Here is an 18,134-nt window from a genome sequence, read left to right as displayed (position 1 = left end):
TGAGGCAGGAACAGGGCCTGTGTGTGGAGGAGCACGGGTGCAGTGCTCCCATTCACTGCCATCCAAACCCCAGCACTTCAGCAGACATCTTATGCTAGATAAGGGATGTGGTTCCCTACATCCCTTCCTCTGAAGTCTTGAGCTTTTAAGTCACTGCAGATTCTCCCCCAGGTTTTTGCAGTTTCCTATCCCAGCTACAACTCAGGCCAGTGAATGCATGCAGGACAGCACACCGAGCATGTGTGAGCTGATGCTCGCCTGCCTTTTCCTCCCAGGAGGAGCTCAGGATTAGGTGCTTGGGGGCACCCTGTCGGACAGGGTGTTGTCGATCAGACCTCCTCTTTCACAACTGCACTATTATTTTTATTTCTTTAATTTCTAGCAGACCAGCTTTTGTTATGGGAGCCAACACTGGAAACCTATCACCGTGATTTTGGGCATCATCAGTGCAGCTCCAGCGTTTAGAGCTTCAGTCAAATACTGAGCCTGGGCTAAACCAAATAATATCAGCCAGACCTGGACTGGTGGTAAGAAACATTTCCTATTTTTGCCTTGGTATTTGCAATTCTGAGGGGCAGAGAGAGCTTTCTGGTGAATTTTCCCCTTTCCCGTGACCTGGAGGCGTGCTCTATAGGATGTGGTATAGGGCTGAAATCATCCAAGCATGCAATTTGCAAGTAAATGGTTCCTTATGGCACAAAACTAGCTGAAGGAAGCATGCAAAATGGGGCTCAAGGAGACTGCCTCTTTCACTGCTGATAAGTAGTGGTAAGAATAAATGTAGTTCAAACACCTTCTTCTTCCATTTGCAAAGAAGTATGCTTGCCTTCTCCTCTTGTATTGGTTGCTGTATGCATAAGTGCCTTTACAGATATTATATGCACACTGAATCACATACAGTGTTCCTCAAAGTCAGTGGAAGGACTTGCACATCAGTGGGTTTCTGACAAAAAACCCTCTCCTGATCCCTTGTTTCTTCCAGAAAAGCAGAAATCTGTACCTAAGGTTGTCACAGTAGGGAAAACACACAGCTTTATGCCAATTTGGCCAGAGTGGTGTGATGTCCATGGTGTGTTTGTGCACGCGGCCCTTCCAATTGCTTCGTCTGGGAGAGAAAACCCGATATTCCACCTCCTGAAGGTTCCTAATGAAACGAAAAGTCAAGGCTTTGACATCTTACTGCTTTATTCACCCGGCAGCACCTCTATTAAAAACTCTCTGCAGTTCATTCTGGGTGGCACAGCAAGCTGGCCATCAGCCAGGAGAGAAGCCCCGCTGGGACATGAGGTAAGCTCCTGACCTAACACCCGAGGTGGGGACAGCCATGTCGTGTGGCCCACACAGCACCTTGTACACGGTGGTCCATGCCGGTGACCCCATCCAAGCTAGGGCCACCATCCCTATTTTTGCGAGAGGAGTTTGGGTACCGCTGGCAGCAGCCACCCGTGCGCCCCAAGCCTGTTGCCCCCTGAGCACCGCGGGCACGCAGGGATGGATGCTGGGGGAGCGATGTCCTCCTCACCCAGGCACAAGTGGACAGATGCTCCACCGCATCTGTCCCCAAACACCTTCTGGAGGATTTGGGGTGCAGCAGGGTGGGGAAATAACAGGGCTGAAATTGGGGCCGCAGCTGGGCACCTGCTGCCACCCCGCCTCCTTGGGGCTCCGGGTGGCTGAGAGAGCCGCCGGCATTCGCAAGAAGAATAAATAAAATAATCAGAAAGGGTTTGCAAAGCCCGAGCGAGCATCCCCGGTGCCGCAGCGCTGGCTCCCGCCGGGCCGCGCCGAGCCGAGCCGGGCCAGGGCCCCCTCCCGTATCTGCGGGCTCGGGGCGGCGCAGGGAGGCTCGGCTTGTGCAGCCCCCTCCCTCCTCTCCTCCTCCTCCTCCTCCTCTCCTCCTCCTCCTCCTCCTCCCATGCCAACCTGCTGCCGCCTTTGTCAGCGCAGCCCGGCGCTATGGCATCCTGCTGGGGCTTCAGGCTCGGGCTCTTCCTCCTCCTCTTCCTCCCGGCTGGCAAGCGGCTGCTGCAGCGGCAGGGCCAGCCCTGACGGGCAAGAAAGAGGCAGGCGGAGCCCCCCCAGGTGAGCCCCAGGTGCCGGGGGGGGGCATGCAGAAAGGGGCACCGGGGACAAGCGCTCCCCAGCCCCCGGGGAGGATACGGGGACATGGGGGGGCAGGGGGGGTGGCCTCAGCACCGGCGTCCCCCGGGGGTGGGGACACGGGGGGGGTGCAGGTTGGAAGCCCCCCAGCCCGGGCACCCCGAGGTGTAACCTCTTTGTCGGGACTCAAAGAAGGGGGGGACTCGAAAATCTTAAAATTCCGTGACTTTGGCAGCTGCGCTTTGGTCCCGCACTGCTGGATCTGTCCGCGGGCAGCTGGAGGGGAGAGAGTGGGGGACCCCCAGCCTGCACCCCCAAATCCCTACTGGGAAGGGATGGGGAGCACACGGGGCCGGGGATGCTGCACCCACTGGTGGGGGGGGAACGGTCTGAGCAAAGTCAGCTATGGGGTGGCAGCGGGGGGGTGTGGGTTTGCCATGCAGAGATGCAGGCTGAGCACGGAGGGAAAGAATCGCTCACGTTTAACTCGCTCAGACCTCTCCGTATCTATCTGACGGTTTGCAGGGGTGTCTCATTGTGCAGGAATTTGGGGGGAAAAACTGAACTCAGATGTGCTCTAATAACGCATCGACAGGAGAGTGTGTGTGTGTCTGTATGGGCCGATAGTTGGCAAAGGATAGCCAGGAGCATATGATGCAGTAATAATTCAAGTAATTTACTGCACAGTTTTAGACTGATTGACTGCACTTTTCCAGACCACGTAGAAACCTTAACCTGGGTTATGTAACTGAACAATACAAATAATAAACCTGATGTTATTGTGCAAGAAAAACCTAAGGCAAACCCTGTTCAACTTGAGCGCTGACACCGCTGCGGGGGCACGCTGTCTTTGCCCACAAGTTCCCCACCAATTTGTGCACTGGGAGGCTTTAGGGGCTGCTGAATTTTGCAGGGGGGCTGAAGTCCCTGTACAGCCCATCCTGCTTCTGCCGAGGAGCCTGGGTTTGCCCGTTTGTCCCCTTTGGCTCTGGAAGAACGAATAAAAATCCCGGCAGGGAGCCAGCATGGGTCCCACCACCCTGCTCTTGCATGCCTGGGGGGACAGTCCCATCGAGACTGCATGAGCCCGGCTGCTCGAGAGGACTTTTCAGAGGTGCTGAGAAGCCATCGTGGGGATGGGGCTCCAAAGTGCACTTTTTCGTTATCTTTTTAATGGGCAGCAAAAGGCAGGGGGAGGAATAAGGTGTGCGGAAAGGGACGCTGTTTCTGCTGGGTGTGCACGCGGTGGAAGGCAGACGGAGCTCAGGATGTCTGTCTGTCAGAAATTCCTTCGTGTTTTGACAGAGAAATGGATCTGTGAGTATGGGAGGAAACAAAACTGAATCCCATCTCCAAGCGTTGTATGTTTCATGTGAGGCGTGCGCTGCCTGCCTTGTTTTATTGTATCTGGCGCTGGGAAGACAGGCTGAAAGATTTATGAGCTCAAGTTAATAGTAAAACAGCATATTACAGCCTCTGTATTAATGTTCTCCTGCACTGAAATAGCTTGCTCTTTCTGGGGGAATTTATGCAAGGATCGCTCGCTCGCTCTGTCGTCGCGGTAATGGTATTATAGGGTGGCCCGTTAGTCACCGTGGGGGCAATCAAAACCAGGATGCTGCTTCCCTTTCAGCAAATCAAAGGGAGAGGGAAATGATGACTCCAGCAACTATACAGCCTGTGTGTTAGCTGCACCTGCTGTGGGCACTGGGAAACGGGGAGGACAAATGTCAGAGGCACCAAGAACAGCGAAGGAAATGAAGGAGGACATAGCAGAGGAAGATAACACGAGCTGTCTGCCAGCAGCCGTGATTCGGGCTCATCCAAGGCACCTTTTCAGTGCCAGTGGTGGGACTTTCTCTTGAATCACATCCTGGGATTGATGTGCCCCAATATGCACTGCCCTTAGTGGATGCACTGGGGGCTGAAGGTGCCACTTGGCATCTGGGAGCAGTGGCACTGATGAAATGAATTGCTGTGAATGGTGAATTTACAGGGGAACCAGCAGGTGGAGGGGACCCTCGCTCCAGTGCTGGTTTGGGGAGTTGAGGAGGGAAATTTTATTCTGGCAGGTTTCCCTGGGCCATGGGGGGGAGGTCTTACAGAGGATTGATTCCCAAAGACACCAGAAAATAGAACAGCATCTTCCCCTTGTGCAACCGTGAGGGATGGAGGTTGCAATTGCAATACTCTTGGTCTGCGCCTCCAGAGGCTGAGGTAGCAGCTTAACGGTAAGAAAAGAGCTCAGTTCATTGGTTTGGTGCAGGGCAAGAAGGCATCGATTTGTGGTGAGCCCGGAGCTCATCTGTGCACAGAGTCAGACCCCAGCAACTGGCCGTGCAATACGATGCTGTACGAGCCCGTGCTGCCATATAATTGTGCTGCCAGGGCTGCGAATGTCGAGCCTGAGGAGCTAAGTCACAGCTCCCCTCCCTGTGTTAATATGACAAAGTCATTAAGAGTGAAATGTTAAGTGGCTCATTTGGTCAGAGGCTGTCTGGCTGAGGATAAATAAGCAAGGTCCTGGCCCTGTGCCCGATTTTCTCCATGACTCTGGAGATCAGTGGCAGTTTAGGGGGTGTGAAGGGTGCGTGGTGGTGCTGGTAGCGAAGATCAGGCAGGACTTTGGTGGAATTGAGGCCATCCGAGCAACCCCATGCTGCTATGTGTGCTGTGGGTACTTTCATTTACTCTGCTGCTTTTGACTGGTTCATGACTCTGTATCCTCTCTGAAAAGTCTTCCTATGTTCATTTTGGAGCTTTGCATTTACGTGCCAGGTCCAGGTCTATTCTGGTCCTGCTCTGAGAGATGGCGAATGATCATGGACCTGAGATGGTGCCTGGCCAAATGCTCAGTGCCTGGGATGTGCGGCTCCCAGGGTGACTTGAGAAGAGACGGGGGAGCCTAATGTGCAGCTAAAAGCTTTGGTACAAGGTTTGCCTGATTTTTGCATCTCTGACCCTGGAAGTAAGGTTTTAAGGCTTTGTCCTTATGGGGTATTACATCCTGTTCTCTTTATTATTCTGTTCTTTGCAGCCCGAATCTGCTGGGTGTTCCAGGGGCAGTGTTTCTGATGCTCTGGAACAAGAGAGCACACATTTCCATGCCCAGCCTGAAGCCCAAAGGTATCTTTAACACCTGAGTGCATTCACACCAGAAAGGTGTTTGTGAGCAGCCAAGGGACGAAGAGGAAATTATACCAGCTCCTAGATGTCTTGCTTTTCCTCAAGGCCTACATCTAATCTTGCAACCTGCCTTTTCAATTCCCACCTCCCATAGCTGAGCCTCAGTTGAGCAAATTGGCCAAATTCCTCCCTCTACAGGCTCAGCTCTCTCCCAGTGACCCTTGTCTCAAAGCCTCTGTTACCCCCTGTCCCCTCTCTGCTTTACAGCTGACTGCCACCTCCCAGGCTTGGCTCTGGGAAAGAAGGAGACAAACAAACTGGTCCCAGCCTGAGCTAGACCAGGTCTGGCAGAGCAGCTCCATGTAGGATCCGTGCTTCAGCACCGCTGCCTTATGGCTTGGCTGTGGGTTGGAGTCCCCAAACCAAGGCTCCTTGTTGGTACTGATGCAGCTAAGCAAAAGCAATATGAGGTGTGGGGGTATGTGGGGCTTCCTCTGAACCTACTGAAGATGTCAGCACGCAGCACCTTTGAAAATCAGGCTGACCCAAGTTTTACCAAGTCATAGGATTTGGAAACCTGAATGGAAGTTTGCAGTACTGTAAGAATGGCTTCATGCAAAATAGAAAAATTCAAGAAATGCTACCCAGGTTACCCTCACTGGGATGAGAGAGCACAGAAGGAGTGTTGGGAAAGGAAGGGAACAAAATGGGTTGTCAGTTTTAAGAAGTATTTTATTGCAAACTGACTAGTGGTGTATTTTAGCAGGACTGTGAGCGGTGAGAAAGCAGGGCTCTGGCAGGTCAGTGCAGGCAGAGCAGGGTGTGTGCCAGGCTGTGAACATGCATATCCAGGTGCAGGTTTTGTGAGAAGCTGTGAAGTTACAAAAGGGAGGAGATATTTGCTGTTGCTTGTATTCAGCACGGAGGTGACAAAAAGACAGATTTCCACTCCTGCCGCAAATGGCAGATTTATAACGTGCTGAAAATTGAGTTGCAGAGCCAGTCCCCTTGCAGCTGGGACTGTCTCCTGCAAGCCCCACATTTGAAGTTTACTCTGGGAGTGCTTGGTGGCTTTGGTGGCAGGTAGAGCAGCTTGGACCCAGCCAGGGTGCTTCATTTCCTGACGGTGACATGTCAGAGAGATGCAAAGGCAGGCTGATAAAGAGGCTGTGCCTCCAAGCACACTCAGTTGATAAAGAGAGAAGGGATACAACCATCCTCCTCCAGCTTTTAGCATTACTTTCTGCAGCCAGGCACTGAGCAATATAACATTTCTGCTCTCTTGTCAGTTAGCAGAAAAGCTTTGCTGCTGTGCATGATACAGGAGCTTTAAAAGCAAACATGCATGCTACGGAGGAGCTGGAAAATCCCTGTAGTCATTGGTTTCTGAAGGCGGCGTTTACAATCACAGGAATACATTCATGCTGCTGCTCAACTTCTGATCAGAGGCAGCAGAAAGATGTTTCTTAAATAAACAGCCAAGTCTGCATGGAGATCTCCTTCAGATTCGTACAGGCAACTTGTTTTTCTTTTTTTCTCTCTGGAAGCTGCTGCTGTGGCGTTTGCTATGAAAGCTGGTGTACGGCAGCTTCTGACACTGCTGGTGATCAGCAGCGTAATGTGGGGTCAGGATGAAAGGCTACAAGAGAGGGAGGAGTTGTTCAGGGTTCCTGGGACCATGCTCAGGAGTCCCGATGTTTTTGGGTGGGAATCGGCTTTTTTAAGGAGTAATAAGAAACCTTGCAAGCCTGACTTGTGCTTTGCCACTCAGGTAGATATTCTGCTCTTGATGCAGATGGAGAGACTCGCTCCTGGGGTCATTGCAGGGTGGGAGTGAATGGGGGGAGGCACCATAGCTCTTTGGGAAAGGAGAAATATTCTTGTCATTCCTGTCAGTAAGAATAACAAAGCGTCCAAACATAGGAACTGCAGCATCCCATGATCTGTCTAGTTTTGTAAACTGCCTCTCCTAGTAGCCAGCAGCAGACACCGACAAGAATATTCACTACAGGCAGATGAAAAATAACCTGCATCCCATCAGCAGCCTTTTTTAATCTATAATAGCTAGAGGTTGGCTTCCACTCTGAAAGCGGGGTTTTACATCCTTCCCAAGATGTTTGCTCGTGTTAGCTGTGCTTGCCTGAGCTATTCTTATTACCCATATAAATGTGCAGCCTTTGCTCTCCACCTCTGCCCTGGCTCTTCAGACCGGTGAATGAAGCTGCACTGCCTGGGTTTCTTTGGGAGCCCATTACTGAAGAGGATGTACTCCGTCCTTGATATTTCTCAGTCTTCACATGCTCTCTGATAGGCAGACAGTCCTCTAACATCTGCTGGATTTGTTTCAAGATTCAGTGGGATATTTTATTTTTTAACTCTTTCGTCTCTTTTCTAAATTTTGCACTTTATTTCTGAAATGGGGCTAAAAAATTTTCAGATGTGGCTGGGCAGCGCTTCCATCCCTGAATTGTAAAGTCAGGAAAAGGTATTTCTGCAAAGTGTATCATACTATCTAGAAGAAATAATATAGAATAGAGAGTAATGTTTTTAAAAAAGCATGATGCTCAGATAAGTTCTAGCAGATAACTTCTAACTTTCTTACTGTCAGAAAATCTTCCTGTGAGCATTTTGCAGTCAATATGGAAACAGCTGGAGTTGTCATGGTGTGATAGATCATCTCTGGTTACAGAACAGGAGTAGAATTATTGCCAAACAACTTGACACATCTGCACTTTCATAAGTTGATTAGATATTCTGTGAAAGCCCACTAGCAAGCAGGCTGTGGTGTTGTATCTGCCATGAGTTCAGCCCCTGCAAAGCTTCTGCTGTTTATTCACTTGCTCACTTTGGCAGATAGTGACACAAATGGGCTTCCTTGGATGAAATCCTGATCCCATTTAAGTATTATTGACTTCATTGATGCTAGGATTACAGCCGTGGAGTTTGGAAACAAGAGGATGGGTTATACAACCAAGCCCCTGACTGCATGGGCAGGGAGGCAGGTCCAGTCTGTGGCTGAATTACAAGATTCTGAACATTATCTATGGGTGACTTACAATCTTTTTTTGTTTGCTGTTGTGTGTTGCTGTAGAAGTGGAGCACAGTTTCCAGGATAAACAACAAAATACGCTTGAGCTATGGAGTCCAACCAGGAAACCTCACTCTTCCTGGTGAAGATCTTGGAGGAGCTGGACACAAAGCAGAACACCGTTTCTTACCAGGATCTCTGCAAGTCACTCTGTGCAAGGTTTGATTTGTCCCAGTTGGCCAAACTCAGAAGTGTGCTGTTTTACACTGCTTGCCTGGATCCTAATTTCCCAGCGACTTTGTTCAAAGACAAAATGAGATGCACTGTAAACAATCAGCAATCAAAGAAAATCATGGTTGCAGCAGATATAGTAACAATATTCAACCTCATACAAATGAATGGGGGAGTGGCCAAGGAGAAGCTTCCAGTTGCAAGGCAGAAAGTGAAGAAGAAAGAGTCCTTCGAGTCCTGCAGATCCGACACAGAAATCTGCAACGTGGCAGACTGCGTGCCCAATTGCGAGCTGAATGACCAGGACTTTAACCAGGGCTTTCCGGTCAGAAGGTCTTCAAAATGCAGGAAGATGGACTGCAAAGACTGCCAACAGTTCGTTCCCTCATCAGAACCCAACTTTTTGCTTGGGGTCAATAAGGAGATGAAGGGCCGGGCTGCCTCTCTGGACAGGCTGCAGGCTCTGGCATCCTACTCCATCGCCACGTCTCCGCCATGTGAGATGCAGAGTACATACTTCCCCATGAACATTGAAAACGAATCTATTTCAGACCAGGACTCCTTGCCAATAAGTGCAGGTCTGAAAGAAACCTTCATTTCAAATGATGAGCCGTTTGTGATGCAGTCGTGCATCCAGAAAAGGAATATATTCAAAGAAGATTTTCATAATCTGATTACAATATCTCCCAACTTAATACCGCCCAACAAAAAGCCAGAAGATGGACACAGAGAGCCTCAGAACAGGAAAGAAAGCTCTAAGCAGGCTTTCTTCAACCACAGCTTTGAAATGCCATACAGCAGCCAGTACTTGAATCCAGTTTATTCTCCTATACCAGACAAAAGACGAGCGAAGCATGAAAGCCTAGATGATCTTCAAGCTTCAACGTATTTTGGCCCAACTACTATTCTTGGGCCCCAGGACAACAAAAAGTGGACAGGAAAACCAACCAAACAAACTGCCTGGCCAGCTAAAAGCTGGAGCTTAAATACTGAGGAGGTACCTGACTTCGAACGATCATTTTTTAATAGGAAGCAGTCAGAAGAGAAGACGCGCTACCAGAGTTCGAACAACCCATCTCCAAACTTTCCTTCAGCTGACAGGCATCAGTCCTACCTAAATGCAAAGGATCAGCAACCAATTATGCAGACAAATTACGCTGTGAAACAAAATGGGCATAAACCCAAGGAAATTCCTTCCATTCTAGATGTGGAAAAACATGAGCCGGTCAAAAAGTTTAAGGACAAAAGCATTAATTGTACTTCTGTTCAGATCTTAAGCATTGACAGGACCACAAGTGTTGGGACACAAACGGAGCAACAGGTCCTGGACCACAAAAAATGCAAGGATATGTGTGCACCAGGCCAAGCCAAGTATGGAGAGCGGCACTCCCTTAAGCACTCGGATGATGACTCTGAAATTGTGAGTGATGATATCAGTGACATTTTCCGGTTTTTGGACGACATGAGTATCAGTGGGTCCACGGGAGTGATGCAGTCTTCGTGCTACAACAGCACTGGTTCCCTGTCTCAGGTGCATAAATCAGACTGTGACAGCTCACCTGAGCATAATTTGACTAAAATCTCCAATGGGAGTGCCTGCAACAAATTAGAAAAAGTGGTCCGGGCAGATGTCAGTAACACGGACGATGAACTGAAAACAAGTGTCTGCAAATTGGTTTTGAGGATTGGTGAAATAGAGAAGAAACTGGAGTCTCTCTCAGGTGTCCGCGAAGAAATCTCTCAAGTCCTGGGAAAATTAAGCAAGCTGGATCAAAAAATTCAGCAGCCAGAGAAGGTCAGTGTACAAATAGATCTTAATTCACTGACAAGCGAGGCCGTGTCAGATGAAAGTAACTCCCCGCAGATATTTCAGTGCCACAACACTCCTCATGGAGGCAAGCTGGAGAATAATCCAGAATGGTGCTGTTCAGATGCCAGTGGAAGTAACAGTGAAAGTCTTCGAGTAAAAGCCTTAAAAAAAAGTTTATTTACTAGGAGGTCATCAAGATCATTAACAGAGGAAAATAGTGCAACTGAATCCAAAATAGCAAGTATTTCAAACTCTCCCCGAGACTGGAGAGCTATTACTTATAGCAACCAAGTTGGCATTACAGAAGAGGAGATGAAAGAGAGAGATGGAGGAGAAAATAAAGACTGGCACAGGAAATCTAAAGAGGTAATTTCAACCTTAACTCACATAATAAGCACTTGAAAATAACCTAGTTATGAATGTCTTCCGCAGTCATCACAAGCCTTGGGGTATGACAATGCTTTGCCCCGCCATATTATGCCTGTCTTTATTGTTATCATAATTGAGTGATTTTGTACCTATATATTCTTGCTTGGCAGCTGCAATATGGTCAAGTTGTTCCTAAAAGCATTTTGCTCTTTTGAAAAGGGAGGGGGGTAATTTAGGTGAAATCTTCGAAAGAGGATGATGTTCTTCATCATCAGGGGCGATATAACGGAGGCTGGGTAATTAACTTGGTGAAAAGAGCGTGAGGAAAATTGTTACAGTCTGAAATTCTCCAGAGGTTGGTTTAGAAGGGATATTTTGAAATTGCATTGTGATGGCTTTTATCAGAGAGTACATGCATATTTAAAAGGCAACAAAGTAGATTTGTGGATTCAAATCCCTCAAGAAAAAAATCCTTCTGTGTGCACCATGAGATGCAAACTGTAGTCATATTTTCTTTGTCTGACTTTCATGGTCATTGACATGCATCTTAAACCCTCCATGGTGGAAATGCAGCATAGCTGCCCTCTTGGTTTGGTCAGCCAGAAAAAACTCTGCCCAAATCCCTCCCAGCAGCTGCCCACTGCTGTCTTTGCAGATTGCATCCTTATCATGGCTGTCCTTGCACTGGGCTCTGGTTGCTGCTTGGTTAAAAGTGTGCATGCTGAGGGTTATTGTTTCTGTTTTGTGGAAGTGGAGCCCACTGGAGAGGGTTGGGGACCCTTCAGCCTCCCGGTCTGTCAGGAACACGTGGTGGGCATGCTGTGCTTCCTTAGGAGGGGGATCAAGGGCAAAGAATGATTGAGGAGGGAGAAGATGAGGTTTGATGGGGGTAAGTGCAATTGGATTGAACGAGAAACCATAAACTATGGTTTATTAGCAGGTTGCAGATGGGGAAAGGGGTTACCTTTATCAAGCCCAAACCCTGGCATTTCTGTACATTGGTCTGCCCAGGATGAAGTAAAGACTTTGAAGGTCGCTTCCTCACTCCTGTGGTAGACCATGGCTGATGCTAGATTGGTAGCATGGATGATGTGGTGCCACGGGGGTAGCACCTGGAGGCTCCCTCCACGACTTCATCCTGTTGAGATTTGATCTGGAAACACAAATTTTGAAGCTTGTATGGGGCTCTGAGCTTTACCAGATCAGGTAGGCATTTCTGAATGTTCGGGGCTATTTTCAGAATAGTTTTATAACCCGTAAACAATACAAAACCTAAATTTCCTCTTCTGCATCAGCTTTGTGACCATGTTATGGAGACTTGTCTGTAAAATACCTCTTTGATCTGGTTGTGAGAAGAGGGTGGGCAAACAGATTAAGTCCACCATCCAAAAACTTCGTTTTAGCTGATACTTCTCTTATCTTGGCTTAAGCAGTATCATATAGTGAGTCTGAAAGGAATATCTTTGTCCTTTGTGTTTAACCCCCTCATAGTCCTGTTTCTTCTCTCAAATTCTTTTGAACCCTATTGCAGGCAGACAGGCAATACGAAATCCCACAGCCACATAGACTCTCTAAACAGCCAAAAGATGCTTTCTTGATTGAACAAGTCTTTAGTCCTCATCCCTACCCTGCATCACTCAAGTCACACATGAAGAGCAACCCGCTCTACACAGACATGAGGCTGACGGAGCTGGCTGAAGTGAAACGCGCCCAGCCGTCATGGACCATAGAGGAATACACGAGGAATTCGGGGGATAAAGGCAAGATTGCAGCATTGGATCTACAAGTGAGTCCCATTTGTTTAATTTGAATGGCTTGTTTGTGAATGGATGTTACCAGAAAATGAATTTAATAAGGGAGTTGGATAGCTCAGGAAGGAGCTATGCAGTGTTGAGCCTCTAATCTTGCTGATCCCTATCCATCCTGGCTAAGGACAAAGAAAAATGCGGATGTTTGATTGCTGAGTGATGATCCTTGACAGGTTGGTGCTTCCACTTTGTTCTGTAATGGAGAGATGTCTGCTAAGCCATCACACTGTTGTTAACTCTAAATAAGAGGCTGGGGATAAAGGGATGGACAAAAGGGGGAGGTGAAACTGGTCCCTAATTGCAGTAAGGTGGTGGTGCAGAATCTGGCATTGCTGCTTTTTCTTTTATCCTTGTTCTCTCTGAATTGTTCACAGAGAATTTAAGTGTTAACACTTTTTCCATTTTGCTAGGAACATGAAACAAAATATTTGTAGAAGACATTCAATACCATCACTCTTTTTGAAATACTCCGCTGTTTGAAGCTCTGAAGTGGCTGTTGGAAACTACAGTCATGTGAAGGGCAGATCAGTTAATGGTGGGTCTTGTTCATATTTTAGTTCAGCTTGGAAATGTGCCTTTGAGGTAGATCTCCCAATGGTCTCTGCTTGGGAGAGTGATCTCTGAGAGTGGAAACTGAGTTTGTTTGTTTGAAACTACACCACATGTTGTGTTCCCTGAGTAAACAACGCATTCCCAACCACTAATAGGCCAGACCAGATCTAGTCCAGATCTATATCCTCCCCTTTAAAGGCAAAAGGGGAGACCCTGCGTCTTCACCATTTCTCTACTGATTTGTTCCTACCAGATTGCACAGCTTGGCAATGCAGACATAGCCTACATAGGTATATAACCTAAAAAGAATAACCAGGCTCTTCTTCCCGGTTAGTCTGATAAACACAAAACATCTTCTAGGAAGGAAGATCTCTGAGCCTAAAGGGGAAACATAAAGAACGTCATCCAAAATGTGTAAAGACCAAACAGCTGTTGCAGTATTGGGTCGTGAAACACAAAAAGCATCGCATAATGAAATCAGCCCTTGATACACAAATCATGGTGTATCGCCTGTATACATTTATATAGCAGCATGCAGAGCCAGCGGAGGGGACCGGTGCTGCCCTCAGATGTCTTGGGCTGGAATTTGCTTGTGCAGGAATTTGTGCAGACTGCATTAACCTCCAGGCGCAGCTCATGCAAACATCCTTGACCTCACCAGCCTCTGCTCCTTGCTGTGCTAAAGCGTACCTGGAGAGAAACCGAGTAGCACAGGGACCAGGCTGCATCTTGCCTCAGCTGCCTGCTGCTGTTTGGGATTTAAAAGCATCAGAGGGGTTACTAAATTCCTATCCCTGGCATTGCAGACCATATGCTGGAGTAGGAATAGACTGAAAGAAGTTCCTCTGCAGTAGGCAGCCACAAAGCATCCCTTACCTGCTGTGCGGAGGCAACAGGGGAGGTGATATTTGGAAGCACAGCTCCCCTGGGGGAAGTGTTCTCCATCTGGTCCTTGTAGGACCGTTTTCTTCCATGTAAGCAGCTCTGCATCACTGTGAGCAAACCAGAGAAAGCAGCTTATTGCCATCATTTATCTTTAGGATAAAGGTGATAAAACTTTACGGGTTTGATTCTCTCCCTGTGAAAGGACTGTCAGAATTGCATCTACTCTGCAAAACCCATGTCTAGACTTTATAATAGAGCTTACTGACAAACTTAAAAAATAGACACAGACTGATGAGTGGGTTTTTTCCTAGTGATTAAGTTTATTAGAACTGAAAGTAAATACATTATGCTTTAATGAACATTCCTACGTCTGGCAATGAAATGGGAAAGGAAGCTGATTAACAGTAATGGGCCTTTTTAATAATGCATCTTCCTTCTGAAGTAGTTAAAAGGTCAATATCAAGGCAGAGAGGTCCAAAACTATAATTTCCTTGAAGCATAGCTGTCTTTTATTTTTGTGTGTGTGTGTGTGTGTTTTTAACCTTGGTTTGCTCATTTAAAATTTCTCCCAGGCTTCTTTTAAAGCAGAAACTGCAAAAAACTACAGTCAGGCCAAAGCTTGTCCCAGCACAGGGTCTGTTTAAGATCTCATCGCTTTGCCCTGCGTATGATGAGACTCTGGGATGAAGCATTCAGTCAGGCTATTCTTTTCTGATGCCCTTAGAGATGAGGTTGCTATTTTATTTCTGGTTTTCTCTTCAAAAGGCTGGAATAGGTCATTCACAGATCGAATGGTACACTCTCAAGACTCAGCTTGATGGTCTCTGCTTCAGAGTACAGGCACTGTCATAGAGATCTCCATTAATTGATTATAAAACTGTTGCTTAATTTTAATTGTTTGTTTCTGGGGCAGCTATAAAACCACTTCTTGTAGTAGTTCTATACATAAAGCAAATAGTGCTGTCAGGCAAAGCAAGGTTTCAGCTGGTAGCTCATGGCCACAAAATCTGAATTAGCCAATTAAAGGCTTACCCAAATCCCTCTCAAGTCTGCTGGAGTTTCTTTGTGCTGCGTCCAGTGAGCTTTGGATCAAACCCATTGCAAGCACAAAAAAAGTATGTGTTGGTATTCTCACCGGAACGTTTCTATATGGAACCTTTTTCAGTTGTTAAAGAATTGGCCTTTTGGAGCCTCAGACACAGGAGACAGCTTCAAGGAAAAGCTGTCATTTTTCAAACATTTTTTTCTCCTCTTCTTCACATTTTTGCTTTATTTCTTTCTTCTGGTAAGTGTGATATAGTGTCTAGTGTTGGGTTTTCCCTTTTTCCCCCCATTTTACCTTAGAGAGAGGATGAAAGGAAAAAACAAGCAAGGTGGAAATCCAAAGCATGAAGAGATTGAAAATTCTAAGGAAGAAAAAAAGACAAAAAGAAAAAAAAAACTATATGAAATGCAACATTCAAATGAAGGCACTGATAGAGTCCCCCAGGTTGCCTTTCATTTTGTGCCCAATTCAGATTTCCTTTTTTTTTCTCCACCCAGAGAGAATTAGATCAGACTTTGACAATGAGCAGAGTATAGCTTCTGTGGAAATATAGTTTGTGCCCTTGGGGTTAAATGGTCTCACCTGTAGAGATGGTCTGGAGACGGTGTAATATGGAGTAGAAAATCTTGTCCTACGTGTACAGATCCTCCTCTTGCCTCAAAAACTGAGAGCACGTCTTGCTGAGTGCATGGGTCTTTCCCTAGCTGCTGTCCCTCATTCCTGTGTGGTTTTTGGTGTGAAGAAACAGGTTGGCTCTTGAAAGACAAGAGAACTTGTGAGATCTTAACATCACCTGTGGCATGTATGAGGTATATGTACCTCAATGCCACATGCAAGAGTAAATGCTGCAGCACTCTCTGCCATGTGTAGTGACCTCTTCCATGGGCAGAAGGGAGGATGTAGCAGAAGATGAAGTTGTACCAGGAGGATAAGGAGACCTGCCTTTGCAGGCAAGTCAAGGTAGCAAAATTAGGGTTAGCTTTGTAAAATGTAGTTCATAAGGAGTGTGTGTTAAGAACCTTTCTCACCAGCTGGGCTTTAATAATTTAAAAAGCAGTAACAGACTGGTAGTTGCTGACATCTCTGCTGTCTAGCAGATAAAAGAGATCTTATTTAAATGCCACCAAGGATGACGAAGTTTCTGGCAAATCAGAAGTATGTCAGGGATTTTGAAGTAGAATTAAACTGTTGCGGGAGTTTATTTTTTGCAGTGTTTTATTGCCACTTTCATCAGCCTTATGGAACTGGGACCTGGAGAAATGGAGTTGAAGGGATGTGAGCAGCAGCAATAACCCACTTTATCTTGACAGCAGACCCAGATGCAGCTGAGAGGCCTCCAGACACACCAGCTTTATTTACTTATTTTATTAATAACAGATCCCAGGCAATTAACAACTGTTTCCTTTTAATTTTTAGACTCAAGAATCTTTAAACCCAAACAACTTAGAATACTGGATGGAAGACATTTATACTCCTGGCTATGATTCCTTATTAAAACGCAAAGAAGCCGAGTTCAGAAGAGCAAAGGTTTGCAAGATAGCTGCCCTAATAGCAGCGGCAGCTTGTACAGTTATTCTGGTCATTGTAGTTCCCATTTGTACAATGAAATCCTGAATACGTGGACAGACTCGTGACTCCCAGCTGTGCGCATCTCAGATAGCTCATTCTGTGTTTCAAGCGCCCGATGGCAAAACCGTAAGGAATTTGCTAAGGAAGAATGTTCTGAGGATATCCTGGTGGAGATTGCTGTAAATGTAGACAGAACACAAAACGACGAGAGAAACATTTTTTTTCGAGAAGTATTATTTTAAATAACAGAGCATGTGGCGGAGTTGATGGGAACTCGGTTCGATTTTTATGCATTTTTAAAAGTGCAATATTTTTTTTCCTAAAGAAACAATATAATGTTTTACAGAATCAGAGACTGACAAGAATCCAGGCAAAAGAGGAAGGTTGTCTGAGCTATGTTGCATTTACTGGAGGTGTGAGTACCTGGAGGTAGCACTGTATAGAAGGGAATGTTCTATATGCATTACATCGGGGAGCTAAGAACGTCTTAAAGCTCTCTACAATGTAGAAAACTCTGAATGTATTGTATTTATTTATAGCATTTATGTATTTCATGATCATTTGATTGAAAGCAGACTGTGTAGCCATGAACAGAGTTCATTCCTATGTTCAGATTAAAAAGGGCTTTTTATATTTGGTCTTGCCCTAAGACCCACTCTATCATCACTGAGTACTTAGATAAGTGCAATGTGCTGCAGACCAAAAAGATTATGTTTTAAAGCAATCAAAAGAGGTTTTAGTTGCTTCTGTTGAATAACATTTGCATAGAGCTGGCAAACATGCCTTGCCAAAAGGGTATTCTTTACCTCTGCAGACAGTGAAACTGTCTCAATTTCACTCCTGCCAGCAAGCAAAGCTGGCAAATCCAAGCAACACTCAGTTAAAGTTCTCATAAATGTAATCTGAACAGTTATAATTTTGTCACAAAGTCTTTGTGCCTTTTTTTAGACTGTAGATGAAACAGAACTGTTTAATTTTGCTATTTTGAGCCCATAACATAAATCACAACATAATGGGTACTAATGGAGGTTCTCTTCCCGCAAGCCTTCTATACAGTTCAGATTGCTCCTCAGATTGCAGGGCTGGAGGTTACTGAGCACTTACATTAAGGGCACAGTCTTACAGCACGGGTAGAAACTTGCTGTTAGTGCAATGCATTTGGCACAGGGAGCTCGTCTGCTTCCCCTAGTGCTAATGTACTTAAGAATGATGGTTGACTCTGCTGGACAGCAAGCAGTCTGTAACCCCACGAGAAACATCCATTTAATGCTTTATCCCAAATGCACATAGCAGTTTAAAAGGACTTCTCGAGTTATGATAGAAATGATGTGCCATGGTTAGTGAAAGCAAACGCCCAGACAGTATTTCTCTTCTGTCACGAGTGGATGGGGTGTGTGGGGGGGGAGGGTAAGAAAAATAAAAATAATAAAAAAAAATCAGGAAATAATGTGAACTTGCTGGTCCGCTAAGGGAAAGGTGATTCTTGTGGTGAAAGCTCTTTATGGAGGTTCATTGGGTTCCTTTGGAAGCAGCCCCCCGGTCACAGCGCAGCTGAGAGCATCCCCTGCCCGTCCGTCTGGCTCTTGAGCTGCTGGGGATCTCTGGGTTCAT

The 18,134-nt window shown here is 46.5% G+C and overlaps 1 protein-coding gene across 2 annotated transcripts; it reads left to right on the top strand.

Annotated features, from left to right (window-relative positions):
• The first annotated feature begins 440 nt into the window (after positions 1-440).
• On the top strand, positions 441-17,919 carry MINAR1 (membrane integral NOTCH2 associated receptor 1). 2 transcript variants are annotated; one of them, XM_040570285.1, is made up of 4 exons: positions 441-527; positions 8,318-10,661; positions 12,196-12,450; positions 16,371-17,919. In XM_040570285.1, the coding sequence occupies exons 2-4, from the start codon at positions 8,364-8,366 to the stop codon at positions 16,566-16,568; spliced, it is 2,751 nt and encodes a 916-aa protein (XP_040426219.1). In that variant the 5' UTR covers positions 441-527; positions 8,318-8,363; the 3' UTR covers positions 16,569-17,919. The 2 variants fall into 2 exon arrangements, with proteins under 2 accessions (XP_040426219.1, XP_040426220.1); XM_040570286.1 differs by lacking the exon at positions 441-527 and adding an exon at positions 1,874-2,082.
• The last annotated feature ends 215 nt before the right edge of the window (positions 17,920-18,134 follow it).

The sequence above is a fragment of the Cygnus olor genome, chromosome 11 (assembly GCF_009769625.2).
Source record: "Cygnus olor isolate bCygOlo1 chromosome 11, bCygOlo1.pri.v2, whole genome shotgun sequence".
NCBI lineage: Eukaryota > Metazoa > Chordata > Aves > Anseriformes > Anatidae > Cygnus > Cygnus olor.
This window is presented reverse-complemented; position numbering and strand designations above follow the sequence as displayed.